Source organism: Aotus nancymaae, unplaced genomic scaffold, assembly GCF_030222135.1.
Source record: "Aotus nancymaae isolate 86718 unplaced genomic scaffold, 86718_ANA_hifiasm-v0.15.2.pri h1tg000040l, whole genome shotgun sequence".
NCBI lineage: Eukaryota > Metazoa > Chordata > Mammalia > Primates > Aotidae > Aotus > Aotus nancymaae.
Window position 1 is genome coordinate 29,399,127 of NW_026988454.1, and position 13,811 is coordinate 29,412,937.

Sequence of the window (13,811 nt, forward strand, 5' to 3'; positions counted from 1 at the left end):
ATGTTTTCTATGCGCAAAGGTCTGATGAATTCAAGTAACGTAAAGTTTATTTCTGTGCTAAAATTCCACAGTTCTATACAATACTCTGAGATGACATCAGGAATGGCCACAGTTAGTACACGATTGATCATGAGATTTCTGGCAATGCTTCTCCTCATACATAATGAAAAGATCAGACAGAAGTCTCCAAACTCTAGGTTAACTGCTATTCTGATTCACTTGTCACTTCATACCTGGAATTTAGAATCACAAAGAATCACAGACGCTTATTTTGTTAAATTCTTATGAAAAGCCCTTTTCTATCATTAAAGTTAAATAACTTTCCTATGGACATAGGAATTGAGCTTATTGTTCCATTAATAACAGCGACGGCTAATTAACAGTGATGACTGATGAATATGGGAGCTGTGAATAGTCTGTTACTTACTCATTTTACATCTACTGAATGACTCCTTTTATTAAGGTCCGGGCAAGAGAGTCACAGAGATTACTTTTGGCACAGAGAAACTATGGTATTTGCAAATTAAAGCTGGAATGTTTAGGATCCAAATTCTCAGACTTATAAGCTCTGGGCAGTAACTTCCATCCCTACCGAAAGGAGTTTGTGAAAACAGATGGAAACCAAGCATTGCTTATAGGTAAACTAAATAAATGGCTCTCACACATTCTCACACATTTGAATGATTATGTTTTTCTTTCTTCTTCTTTTTTTTTTTTTAAGACAGAGTCTCGCTCTGTCACTCAGGCTGGAGTGCAGTGATGATATCTCAGCTCACTACAACCTCTGCCTCCCAGGTTCAAGGGATTCTCCCGCCTCAGCCTTCCAAGTAACTGGGACTATAGATGTCTGCCTTGCTCGGCTAATTTTTGTTATTTTTTTGTAGAGATGGGGTTTCACCATGTTGACCAGGCTGGTCTCAAACTCCTGACCTCAAGTGATCCACCTGCCTTGGCCTCCCAAATTTCTGGGATTATAGGCGTGAGCCACTGTGCCCGACCTGAATGTTTATTTTTTAAATGGATATAAATGCTATCACGATTAACAAAATACAAATTGATCACCTCTCCAGTGATCCTGATCCCTAAGGTTTGAGACCCAATCTTACTTCCCCCAATTCCATCCTAGTTCTTGAAGCAAGACTCCAAATGACAAACAATGACCAGGACTCTGCCACCTGTGGACAGACCTCACTGCATGTCCTGACCTTCTGCCTAATTCCTAAATAGTGCCTCACTCCCAATTCCACATGGCTGGGTTCCACCTGCCAGTAGTTTACTCTGATACCTTGTAAGAACCCCCAGTGTCAACCATAGGCAATGTAATATGTCCTTTGGACAACAGATTCTGCATCCCAGCTGGACTGTCCTGCCAAGCCCAGTGCTGTTCCTATCGGGCACAGAGCCATGCCAAGCTGTGTGAAGATACATAAAGACACTCCAGAGAGGGGAGGCCATGCTCTGCACCTTCTTCCGCTGGAGCCAGAAGAGAATAACTGAGATCAGAAGCCAGTCTGGGGAAGGTAGGTGTGTGGCTCACGCCTGTAATCCCAGCACTTTGGGAGGCCAAGGCGGGCAGATCACTTGAGGTCAGGAGTCGAGACCAGCCTGGCCAACATGGTAAAACCCTGTCTCTACTCAAAATACAAAAATTAGCTGGGCATGGTGGTGGGCACCTGTAATCCCAGCTACTCTGGAAGCTGAGGCAGGAGAATCACTCAAACCCAGGAGGTGGAGGTTGCATGAGCCGAGACGGCGCCACCGCACTCCAGCCTGGGCCACAGAGCCGGACTCTGTCTCAAAAAAAACACAAAAAACAAAAAAAACCCACAACCAAACAAAAAACCAACACCCAAACAAATAAAAAAAAAACCAGTCTGGGGACTCAGAGCCAATTCAGACAAGCCTGGAGCTCTAACTTATTAAGGCAAGTGATGACCAGACTAAACTTTCGCTCTCTCCCCAATCTTCGGCGCTATGGCCGAGACACAAGAAGCTATGAAAAGCTGGTTTTGCCAAAACATGTGGCTCCACGACAATATGGCATACTGCTCTCTACACTCTCATGTGACATTTCTAATTGTTCAATAGGATTTCAAAAGTTCTTGTGGTCCACATACACCCTGGAACACTACACAACTACAAAAAAAACCCCAAAATCATGTCCTGTGTAGCAACATGGACTCAGCTGAAGGCCATTAGCCCAAGTGAGTTAATGCAAACCAAATGCCAGCTGGGCTTAGTGGCTCATGCCTGTAATCCCCGCACTTTGGGAGGACAAGGTGGGCTGATTGCCTCAGCTCAGGAATTCGAGACCAGCCTGGGCAATACGGTGAAACCCCATCTCTACTAAAATACAAAAAATTAGCCAGGTGTGGCAGCAGGCACCTGTAATCCAGGTTACTTGGGAAGCTGAGCCAGGAGAATTGCTTAAACCCGGGAGGCGGAGGTTGCAGTGAGCCAAGATTGTGCCACTGAACTCCAGCCTGGGTGACAGAGTGAGACACTGTCTCAAAAAAAAAAAAAAAAGAAAGAAAACCAAATGCCATATGTTCTCACTTATAAGTGGGAGCTAAACATTGCGTATTCATGGACATCAAGATGGTAACAATAGACACTGGGACTGCAAGGCAGGAGATGGAGGGAGGGAGGGGAAAGAGTTGAAAACCGTTGGCTACTATACTCAGTATCCTGCTGATCAGATCAATTCACCCCAAACCTCAGCATCATGTAATATACCCAGGTAGCAAACCTGCACACATGCCCCTTTAATAAAGTAATAGCTGAAATTATATATATAGAGAGAACTATCACATGAGGCTGCACAAAAGCACCAACTTGCTCACAAGCCACTGCAGCCTTGCACAAAAGAATATTCCCGTGAGGACATCTTCCCAGCACCTGTTTGCCTGTCCAGTTTAAACTGGTGCCGCCCTTGTTACTGATGCTTTACTCCAGGATCATTATGCAAAAACAATAATGAAATCCTCCTCAATTTACCTTTAAACACCTTTGTCGTCCTTTACCTCCCTGAATACACACATAGTTTACTCTGGCGAGTGTATTTCCATTGCAATGACTAATCCTGAATAAATATTTTCTTTAAAAAAAAATAAAAGCTCTAGACACTGAAGACAAAGATGCTGAGCAGGTAAGTATTTGGCAATATTCTTAATTCTGGTACAGCTGGGAAGGGAAGGGAGGGCCTCTGATATGGATAGAAAACGGAAGGAAACTAACTTTTGTTTTGAGACAGGGTCTTGCTCCTGGCACCCAAGCTGGAGTGCAATGGTGCAACCTCCACCTCCCGGGTTCAAGTGATTCTCCTGCCTCAGCCTCCTGAGTAGCTGGGATTACAGGCACCTGCCACCAGGCCCAGCTGATTTTTGTATTTTTAGTAAAGATGGAGTTTTGCCATGTTGGCCAGGCTGGTCTTGAACTCCTGACCTCAGGTGACCAGCCCACCTCTGCCTCCCAAAGTTGTAGGATTACAGGACTGAACCACTGTACTCACACAGGAAGCCAACTTTAAAATCAGCCATTTTACATTTACTGGTAAATCTCAAGAACACGGAATGGTATGGACCTCTATTAGCATGTGAGAGCTACCAGGAATAATCCTGGGCCTACACATCCTATCCATGTAGCCTATAGTTTTACACCAACAAAGGTACTAAGTTAGTCCTCATCTAATGGGGCACAGTGAGCCCTACAGACTCCCACATGGAAAAGGGACAGAAAACTCCTGTGAAGTGAACTCATGACACTTCCCTGGAACTGTCACTAACTTCCAGGGAAGCTGTGAGGGTGTTGTTTCAAAGTCTGCTCCAAACACCATTGCTTTTCTGAAAGAAGCTTTAAAGTGTAAGCCATTCCACCCTACCACATGCCCCAAAGCTTTGCGAGGGACCACTGACCGGTCAGCATTGTGATGAGGGGAAGGCTGTTATCTTCCGGGCTGCCCCAGTAGCCAGCCTCTCCAAGCATGTTCCTGTCGAGCACCTGATGGTAGAGCTCCTCAATCCAGGCCGGGGAGAAGACCATCAGCACGCCACTGGACTGCACCTGCTTCATGAACTCCTTCTACAGAGAGATCACATGAGAAGGTGACCACATAACACCCCGCTCACGAACAGGCTCCTATGTGCCTCTGCTGCCTCTTCACGTCACTGAGACCTCAATTAAACCAAGGCTTGTGTATTGGCTAAGGGGCTGGCAAGTGGGGAGAAGCAGAGATGGAGAATTCCCAAATGTGCTGAGGTTCCCTTCACTGATGACATCTTTTGATAGATACCTTGCAGAGGGATTAGAGAGACTGCATTTTACATTCTTACTCTTGAATGTGTGGAAGGGTTTGCAGCTGCCAACTGCACAGACGTCTTTAACAGAGTAATAGAGCTTCCTTTTCTAAGAGTCCCAGCAGCAGAGATGAAATGCATTTCTGCAGGAATGTGCACGTTTCAAGAGGTACTTCACTTATGCTCATGAAGTAATCATTTACCTTTGGGAATTTACAATTTATCAAGCAAACAAATGATTGTGGATTTCCTTCACATAGATCCATGGATTTAGGCTCAGGAACTGATAATAGGGTACACCATGGAGTGGCTCGCTCCATCGCAGGAACAAGGGACAGAAAACTAACCACAGGACAATCAACATTCTCACTGCATTCCTTACAGGAGGTGCTTGTGAGCAACAGCCAGTGAGCTTAGTTCCGGGTCAACAGGTCTGGGAACATATTGGAATACGGTGAAGAGTTTTTATAAGTGCACACCTTCAGTCAGGCATGGTGGCTCATGCCTGTAATCCCAGCACTTTGGGAAGGCAAGGTGGAAGAATTGCTTGAGCCGAGGAGTTCAAGGCCAGCCTAGACAACATAGTGAGACCCTGTCTTTACAAAAAATAATTTAAAAATTAGGCAGGCATGGTGGTACACCCCTGTAGTCCCAGCTACTTGGGAGCTGAGGTGGGAGGACCACTTGAACCCAGGAGTTTGAGGTTGCAGTGAGCCATGCCATGATCACCCCACTACACTCCAGCCTGGACGACAAAGCAAGACTGTTTCAAAAAAAAAAAAAAGCACAACTCATTTTCAGCAAATTCCCTGCATACCTTCTGATCTGCCTTAACATGTCAATGATGTGGTTTTGAACATGCTTTATACACATGTGTTTAATAATGTTACTGGATGAAACTACCAGGTTGTCCCTAGGCAACCATTTCCAGGACCTCATGTCCACATGCTCTTCACTGGAGCCCAGTGAGTAGCTCTACACTCCCAGTGCTGGGCAACTGTGTATCTGTGCCCTTATATATGTGTCGTCTCCTTCCACCCGCTAAAGTCCCACTGGCATTACCCCCAGCCTAGAGCAGTATGGAACAAAACACACTGTGCCATCCCACTCAGGGCACTGTCGCTAGGCGGTATACCAGGAGGCCACAGCCTGCCCTTAGCCAGTCCAACGAGGGGTGGCACACTCACCATCACGCCTGGTGCCAGGGTCGGCCGCTTCCTGTAGTAGTCACCGTGGGAGAGCTTCAGGTTGAGGAGCAGGGCGCAGTGTGCAGCTGCGTAGAGGCTGTCTGCGTTCATCAGCATCTGGAAGCTGAGGCTGCTGTTCGCGTCAAAGCCAGGAGAGTGCATCATGCCTAAGGGGGAGAACCAAGAGACTTTTGGGACTGTGAACAGTGTGCTTGGCAAGGCTGGCTTCCAGAGAGCTGCAAACCCAGCACGATAGATACTGCATCATACAGGACATTTCTTTTTTATTTTTTTGAGATGGAGTCTTGCACTGTTGCCCGGGCTGGAGTGCAATGGCCCAATCTTGGCTCACTGCAACCTCCACTTCCCGGGTTCAAGCAACAAGTACCTGGGATTATGGTTTTGTGCCACCATGCCTGGCTAATTTTTGTATTTTTAGCAGAGATGGGGTTTCACCATGTTGGCCAGGCTGGTCTCGAAGTACTGACCTCACGATCCACCTGCCTTGGCCTCCTCAAGTGCTGGGATTACAGGCATGACCTGCCATGCCCAGCCATCCCTGTGAATTTTAATGAATATGTAAGTAAGAAGATGTGGACCAGAGAAAGCTTTCAAAGTTGAAAATAATACAAGATCTTTGCCATATTTGAGGATAGTATAAACACTTTTTGGTGGGAGTAAGCATATATATTATTCCCATAAAACCACCTTAGACAATCAAAGGTTAGGTATTACCCCTGCCTTGTAAGACAAGGCAGAGGAAATTCAAAACGGTTGAAATTTTGAAGCTGCCTCAAGAGGTTTTCTACCAAGAGCACTTTGTGATCATGCACTAGTGAGATCTGAAAACTACATCTTTGGTTAGGACTTGAGCAGTGTACCTCAGCCCTCATGGTCCATGGGAACCCCCGACACTCTCAAGGTCCTGGTGGGGCTGATTCCAGCTATCTGGAGGAGACATAGGGCACAAGACCAGTCTCCTTCCATGGTAAAACAGAAAGCAGCATTCAGGGTTGGGTGTTTAACTATCTTAGATCATAGATGAAAGGTACGATTGAGTCTATCCACAAGAAAGAAAAAATGAATCTGTGAAAGGCTTTCATTTTAGACATCAGCAATAATTCCTTTAAAAATGCTGGGACCAACTACTATTTACCTTGGGATGTTTTGGAAAACCGAGCACCTGCTCAGATACTGAAAGTGAAAAAGGCAGCTAATGTGAGTGTTGACATGGAGACCAAAATCACCAGCAGAGAAGTGACGAAGCCCTGGCAGGCACTGCTGGTGGCGATACCCAAGTGGAAAGCATTTGTTGGACTTGCTACGAGTCACCTGTTGGTACCACCCTTTGTCTGCATGCAGATTAATTTCTTAAATTACAAAGAGCTGGCAAATTTGTGACTAAAACAAAGTAAGGTTTATTTTGTCAACTTAAAGAAAACAGCCATTTTCTTGCTATAGTTCACTGGTGATATGGATAACGGAAACACGATAAGAATAATTTATTAAATGCTTTCTATTACCTAGAACCGATCTCTTCTCATACATCAATTTCTGATCCGTAAGAAAGGTGCCCCAGAGACAGTAATTTGTCCAGAGTTACACGGCTCAAAATCAGCAAAGGTCTTTTGGGCCCACACTTCAGGTTTTTGCACTAGCCATGGTGTACTTGCTTCTAACGTCTAGAAAAGATTTCGCCATATTCTGTACCTCTCTAATAGATACTCTATTTTCCATTCATCCTTCTGATTGGCCTCATTGATGTGTTATCCAATTTAGAGTAACAAACTATAGGAACTATGACCTTTAACATACTCTGACTCTTTGTATTGCCCAGTGTTTCATTAACTAAAGTTCATTCTCTCCCTTTATAATGAAGATGTGCTTTACTGTGGAAACAGGAGGATGGATCACCTACTTGACTGCTTACCAGGGAAAGATTAGCTACAAGATTAGCACAAGTGACCCCTAAAAGTCCCTTCCATGTCTAAGAAAATTTGGTACTTCTTTTTCGGATGAACATTAATTTAGAACATTGAATAATACTGAAGAGTATAAAAAATAAGAACAATAGTCCCTACTTCTCCCCAAGGCCCAATGACACCTCTAACAGCAAGACTCACTTCCTTGTGTGTTTGAAAATATCACAAAGTGAGATCACACTACATATGCTGGACTGTAATTTGATGTTTTCTAAAAATATGTGTTAGATGTGTCTTGATATTGACACTTACGGGTGTGCTTCATTCTTTTTTAATGACTGTGCATATGCCACTGCATAGTTATGGGGTTTATTTATCTGATTTTAATGCTCTATTGGTGGACATTTATGTTGTTTCAAGTATGACAAAAACTGACATGACTAAATGAAAATATACTTATTTATTCTGCTTTTAGTATACTTGCAGAAGTGTACTAAAAGCAGAATAAGTAAGTATATTAAGTTTAATAGATACAGCCAAACTATGTTCCAGATTTATACCAATTTTTCCACCTACTAACTATGCACAAAATACTCTCACACCCACTCTCAGCAACACTGGGTGTTATCAACTTTCTAAACCTTCGTGATAAGATTACACAACTTTGCTTAGTCACAGATTTATTTAAATCTATGGCTCTAATTTTTACATAACATTACTGCTTTATCTTCTGATAGAAGTTGCAAGAAATTAGAGATTTGGAAAAAGGCACAAAGAAGAAAATAATCTGTAATAACACCATGCTGAGATAAGTAGCATTAACATTTTAAATCCTTCTTTTCAAAATTACATTATGATAATTTTTCATATCATTAAATATTATTGGAAAAGATAATTTTAAGCGGCTATTTAGGCTAGGCATAGTGGCTCGCATGTGTAATTCCAGCACTTTGGGAGGCCGAGGTGGGTGGATCACCTGAGGTCAGGAGTTTGAGACCACCAGCCTAGCCAACATGGTGAAAGCCCGTAAACCCTGTCTCTACTAAAAATACAAAAATTAGCCAGGCATGGTGGTGCACACCTGTAATCCCAGCTACTCAGGAGGGTGAGGCAGGAGAGTCGCTTGAACCTAGGAGTTGGAGGTTGCAGTGAGCCTTGCCATCTCTCCATTGCACTCCAGCCTGGGTGACAGCAAGACTCCATCTCATAAATAAATAAATGGCTATATAATATAAATGGATGTACCATAACTCATTTAATCTTTCCCTTATTTTTGGGCAGTTAGGTTATTCTAATAGTTTTTGCTGTTAAGTAATGATATTATATGTTTCTATACATAAATCTCTGCCTGAGTTTCTATTCCTTTAGTGTAGGTTTCCAGGAACCAATGAGATACCAGATATCCATTGGTATTTTTCAGTCTGTCAGGACTTTGAAAACTCATTCATTTGCTGGGCTACAGTTTTTCAGCCACCATGGTGTGGTGTTTTTTGTTTGTTTGTTGTTTTTAACCAGAGCTAACCAACTCCAGAAGTTTTTGTGTTCTTCAACAGCAATTCCTAAATAATTAAAAATCCTCTAAGAGAAGCATGTGAAGAACAGCTTAAAGATCCACCAGAAGGAGAAACTGAGTGCATTGTGGTTAGTTAGCAGGAATGGGTATCACAGAGGCATCCTAAGTCATATTTGCAAAGAATACTTAAAGACACGAGATACATGGCAACAAAATATTAAGTAGAAAGTAAGTTACAAAATTACACATATGACATATTCATTCTCCCCATCCTGGTACTGTGCAGTGTAATGAGCGTGCTGTCTGGAGTCAGATTCATAGCCTGGTATCACCTCTTCCTAGCTATGTACATACTTGGATGACTTACTACTTAACCTGTATCTTAGTTTTCTCATCTGTAAAATGAGGATAATAATACTATGTACTTTATGGGGTTGTTATGTGTATTAAATGAATATCTGTAAAACCCTTAGACAATGCAGGGCATATAGGAAGTGCCATGTTAGATTAGCCAGTATTATTATTATAGATACATGTAAATAAGCACATTCATATAATGAAAAACGACTGCAAGGAAAGATGCCAAGATATTCCAGAGTCAGCTTTTAGGTGGTATGATTATTTTGTGTTGTCTTTTTTTGGTAGAGACAGGGTCTTACTATGTTGCCCACTATGTCCTCCCACTCTGGCCTCCCAAAGTGCTGGGACTACAGGAATGAGATTTTGTATGGTTTTTATAGTATTGTATTCTCTAAGTTTTATATTTTACAATGCCAAATGTTGGTCGAGGATTCTGTTAGACTACTTATTCTCCATCCCTGCTTCCAGAATATTTCTCTTCTTCCATTTATTAAAGCGAGCAAACAAACTCTCATCCTTTGAGGCTCCTATCATCTGGCCAGATCTTCCACCCATCCTTGAAACGTTCCTCCATGACATGCCAGACACGGCCACATTCACTCGCCACCTTGGCATGGAGTCTGTGGCCTCCTCTTTACCCCATTGCCTCCTGCCTCTCCTGCCATTATCCTGTACCACTTCAGCCTCTAGATGGCCAACTCATCCAATGCCAGGTCCTTTTAGAGTCTTGACAACCATGCCATCCATCATTCCCTCCATTCTGCCTCTTCCCACCCATGGGCTCCTATAGTAATACTCAGAGTCAATTCACCCCACTCCAGTGTTCTTCCCGCAACATCACTCATTTAGATGGCCCACTCTGACTGGAATCTTTCTGTTGGCTTGCTCAGTCACTCACACTACAGCAGATTTTGGATGAATCCTCACCTTTCCACTACTGTACCATTGCATTTCATTTGCAGAATAAAGTAACTATCACTGTTTACCATACTTACATTACAGGTAGGCTATGTGATGCAGGGAGAGGGCCAGTAACTTGCCCGTGGTCACAGCTCTTCAGTGCTAGAACTGGGATCTGATGTTAGATCCCAGAAATGATTAGAGCCCAGATATATATATATATATGTGTGCCTATGTACAATTCCTGAAGTTAGAGCTTGGACATATTTATGTCTACATAAACTTCCTGAAAACTGGTTTAATTCTCCCCCTTTCTGTCTGAGCAACGTTAAAGAATGGAAGTCACCAATGACATTACAACAAGCATAACTCTGAATCCATAGTTTTTAAAACAAAATACGTGCTGTATTAGAAATTGCTCGTGACTATAAAAAACCATTTTCTTCTTACTTAGTAAAAGAATGACTTTACTTGGGCTTCCAATGTACCCTGTCTCCTAGGAGGGGCCAGTGAATTTGAGGTTGTTGTGTGGCGCTTCCAGAGAGCTCCTGAAAGCGCCGTATTTAACTCTCGGGTGGCTCCTTTGCTAGCCTTCCCGTCCTTCTTGCTGGGAGCGTGGATGAGAAGGCAGCAGCTCCGCCAGCAGCAGCTGTCTCAGTTCATGAGGAAACCTGAGGATGACAGTCACCTACTAACAAGAGTAGAGCAGAAAGACAGGAGCACCTGGGTCCCTGACCGTCATGGAGCTCTGGAGAGCAGACGTCAGATTCAATTTAGGGGAAAGGAAATGAATCTCTTTCCTTTTGTAGTAATCACCTGCATTTTCTATATATGCAAACAAAGCTAATCCTAACTGACAGAGACAGCATAACATACCCACTTATTTATTTGAGGTTTTCTTCCTGTAATTTTACCTTCTGTACTACACAAAGACAGCAAGATAAACTCATATTTGCCTTCTTTTGAGGTATCTAAACCACAGAGCCAAAAACTGAGGCTGGCAACAGCATAGATGCCTTCCTGGTTGTGTAGTCACAAAGCCAGAGCTCCTCTCAGACACTCGGGCCCATTCCTCAGAGGGTGAAGAGATGGGGGAAGAAGCAGTGAGGCAAAGGGAGGGCAGGTGGGGCAGAGGTTGCAGGTCTGTGGCTACCCACCACCTGGCAGTACCTGCAGGGTTGGCAGGACCCCCGAGGAGGGCGGACGACGGTAGCAAAATCATGGGACCCCTAGGGAGCCTGTGACCAGAGATAATGGGGGCTCCCTGGTGATGTAAGAGGTGAGGGGCCTCCCCTTACAGATCCCACACAAGCTCCAGTTTCTGGTTTGACCCTGGGATAAGAGATAAAGAAAGGGAGAGACCAAATGTTCTCCCTGCTTGGCAGGCTGGGGGTCTAGAGTCAGATTGGTTTTTATGTAAAGAAATCGATCTATCTTGTACAACTGAGATTTATACTTGCTATACTACTTTTTAGGAAATCTGGTACTTTATAAATATCATATTGTTCACAGTAAGCCTTACATTTGGTCACAGTAAGTCTCAAGACTGCAACTGAAAACCACTGATCTAAGGAACAGCAATCCAAAGTCAGCGCCCATGACCCTTTATCAACTGCCGTGCAAGGCTGGGGCTTCCTTTAATGCTGAGGAGCTGCTTTACACAGATGTCACTTATCCTATCCAGGATCAAAGAGGCATTTCTGCAGTGATCACAGCTCATGTCAAGCACTATCTTTATAAAAAACCAGACTTTATTTGCCTGAATGTTTTTAAACGTTCAGGAGTTGGCTCTATTTCCAAATTACAGACCCATCACTCTGTGGTCCTGTTACCAACAGCTAACTCTCTTCCACTCCTGCTGTGGTTCAACTGGTGGCACTGATCATATCAAACTTCCATTGCTTTGCAAAGAAAGGCTCTCTTGAATCCCGGAGAATTAAGGAGACTTATCTTAATGGTGTATTAGCTGTCTGAGGATAGGAGTCACTGAGAAACACTGAGTAACTGTGCTTCAGCCAACAAAGCAGCCCCTTTATATCAGGGTGGGGATGAAGGCTCGATGGACGTTTATGACAAAGTGAGGTTTGAAGCTTTTGACGTCAAAATAAATAATGAGTCAAAGAAATGGTTTATAACTCAGGGAGTTTCTTTCCCTTCTCCACTCTTCTATTTTTACTTTCATAACTTTGTCTTAGAGGAACAAAGGAAATCTGTCATCTCCCTGTCTCAGTAGAGCACCAATGTTTTTCTTTTGTTAATTTTTAATCATGGAAGTGGCACTTGTAAGGGGAGCAAAAAGACATGCCTTATCCAGAGGTGGACATGGGCCAGCACCCAGTGGCTGGGACGTAGCCACGGCGATGATCAGTGCCACCAGTTGAACCACAGCAGTGGTGGAAGAGAGTTAACTAGTGGTAACAGGATCACAGAGTGACGGGTCTGTAATTTGGAAATAGAGTCCAACTCCTATATAGAAAAATATTGTCATGTCACTAGAATTAAATAGATCTACAACTAAATTACAGTCAATAAAAATTATATTTGAAAACACCCAAACATTTGTGAAGACTCTTTTCAATGTATTGATTTCTATAAGTAAGAAATAATTTCATAAAATATATTTGGTCTGATGGGAAATTTGTGGAACTCTAAAATTGGGGCAGTCTGCAACATTCACAGGGCCATATTCTGGCCACACAAAAAATTCACATAAGCCCTGTTTTGCAGGTACTATAAATAAGTGTTAACTTGAAAGGTACAAAAACACAAAACTGAAGACCTGCCTTAGCCTTAGATTTTAAAAATATTTTGCTAGGATTAGATTTCTTAATTCTCATAAGAAATGAGGGAGATCCTTTGGAAGTCAGTCCTCACTACTGTGACAATTCATTCATCTGGAATTACTGGGGACATGTTGATAAACAAGAAGTTATCTGTGAGCTAAATTTTATATATTGTGCTGAAACTTCTGCAGTGGAGTTATTTTTTACAGATAATTTTAATTTTATTTTTTCTTAAGGCAGAGTTGCTTTTTTGCCCAGGCTGGAGTGCAGCGGCACAATCTTGGCTTACTGCAACCTCCGCCTCCTGGTTTCAAGCGATTCTCCTGTTCTCCTGCCTCAGCCTCCTGAGTAGCTGGGATTACAGGCATACATCACCACGCCTGGCTAATTTATTTTTATTTTTTTATTTTTAGTAGAGACAGAGTTTTGCCATGTTGGCCAGGTTGGTCTCGAGCTCCTGGCCTGAAGTGATCTACCCGACTTGGCCTCCCAGATAATTTTAATTTTAAACAGAAGACCCCAACTATAACTCTACCATTCCTTGGTGGCTCAAGGCCATCATTATTGCTGCAACGAGTGACTGTGCTGCACTCTGATACGCAGCTATTCTGGGGACTAACAATGTTTGCTGGGCTCTCTCCTCTGGCACAAAGGACAACAAGCTGATCGGAGCAGCCAAGGTGCCAAACCTCTTCCCATGAATATTCCCAGGTGTGAAGAGGAAGAGACTCAGAATCCACCAACAGCTTCCAAAGAACAACTTGAGAGGCTTTACCTACATCTCCTTCACCCCGTGAACTACTGTACATCTTAAGAGACCAAAGGGCTTGGTGCAGTGGCTCATGCCTATA

At 43.2% G+C, this 13,811-nt stretch overlaps 1 protein-coding gene across 2 annotated transcripts in view; it reads right to left on the reverse strand.

Moving 5' to 3' along the window:
- The window catches only part of ARFGEF3 (ARFGEF family member 3), a 172,780-nt gene that overhangs the window by 54,747 nt on the left and 104,222 nt on the right, over nucleotides 1-13,811 (reverse strand). For both annotated transcript variants that reach the window (XM_064360641.1, XM_064360642.1), the window contains 2 exons: nucleotides 5,483-5,649; nucleotides 3,915-4,080 (listed from right to left, as the gene is read on the reverse strand). In XM_064360641.1, the coding sequence (XP_064216711.1) occupies nucleotides 3,915-4,080; nucleotides 5,483-5,649 (333 nt within the window). The remainder of the gene's footprint in view (nucleotides 1-3,914; nucleotides 4,081-5,482; nucleotides 5,650-13,811) is intronic.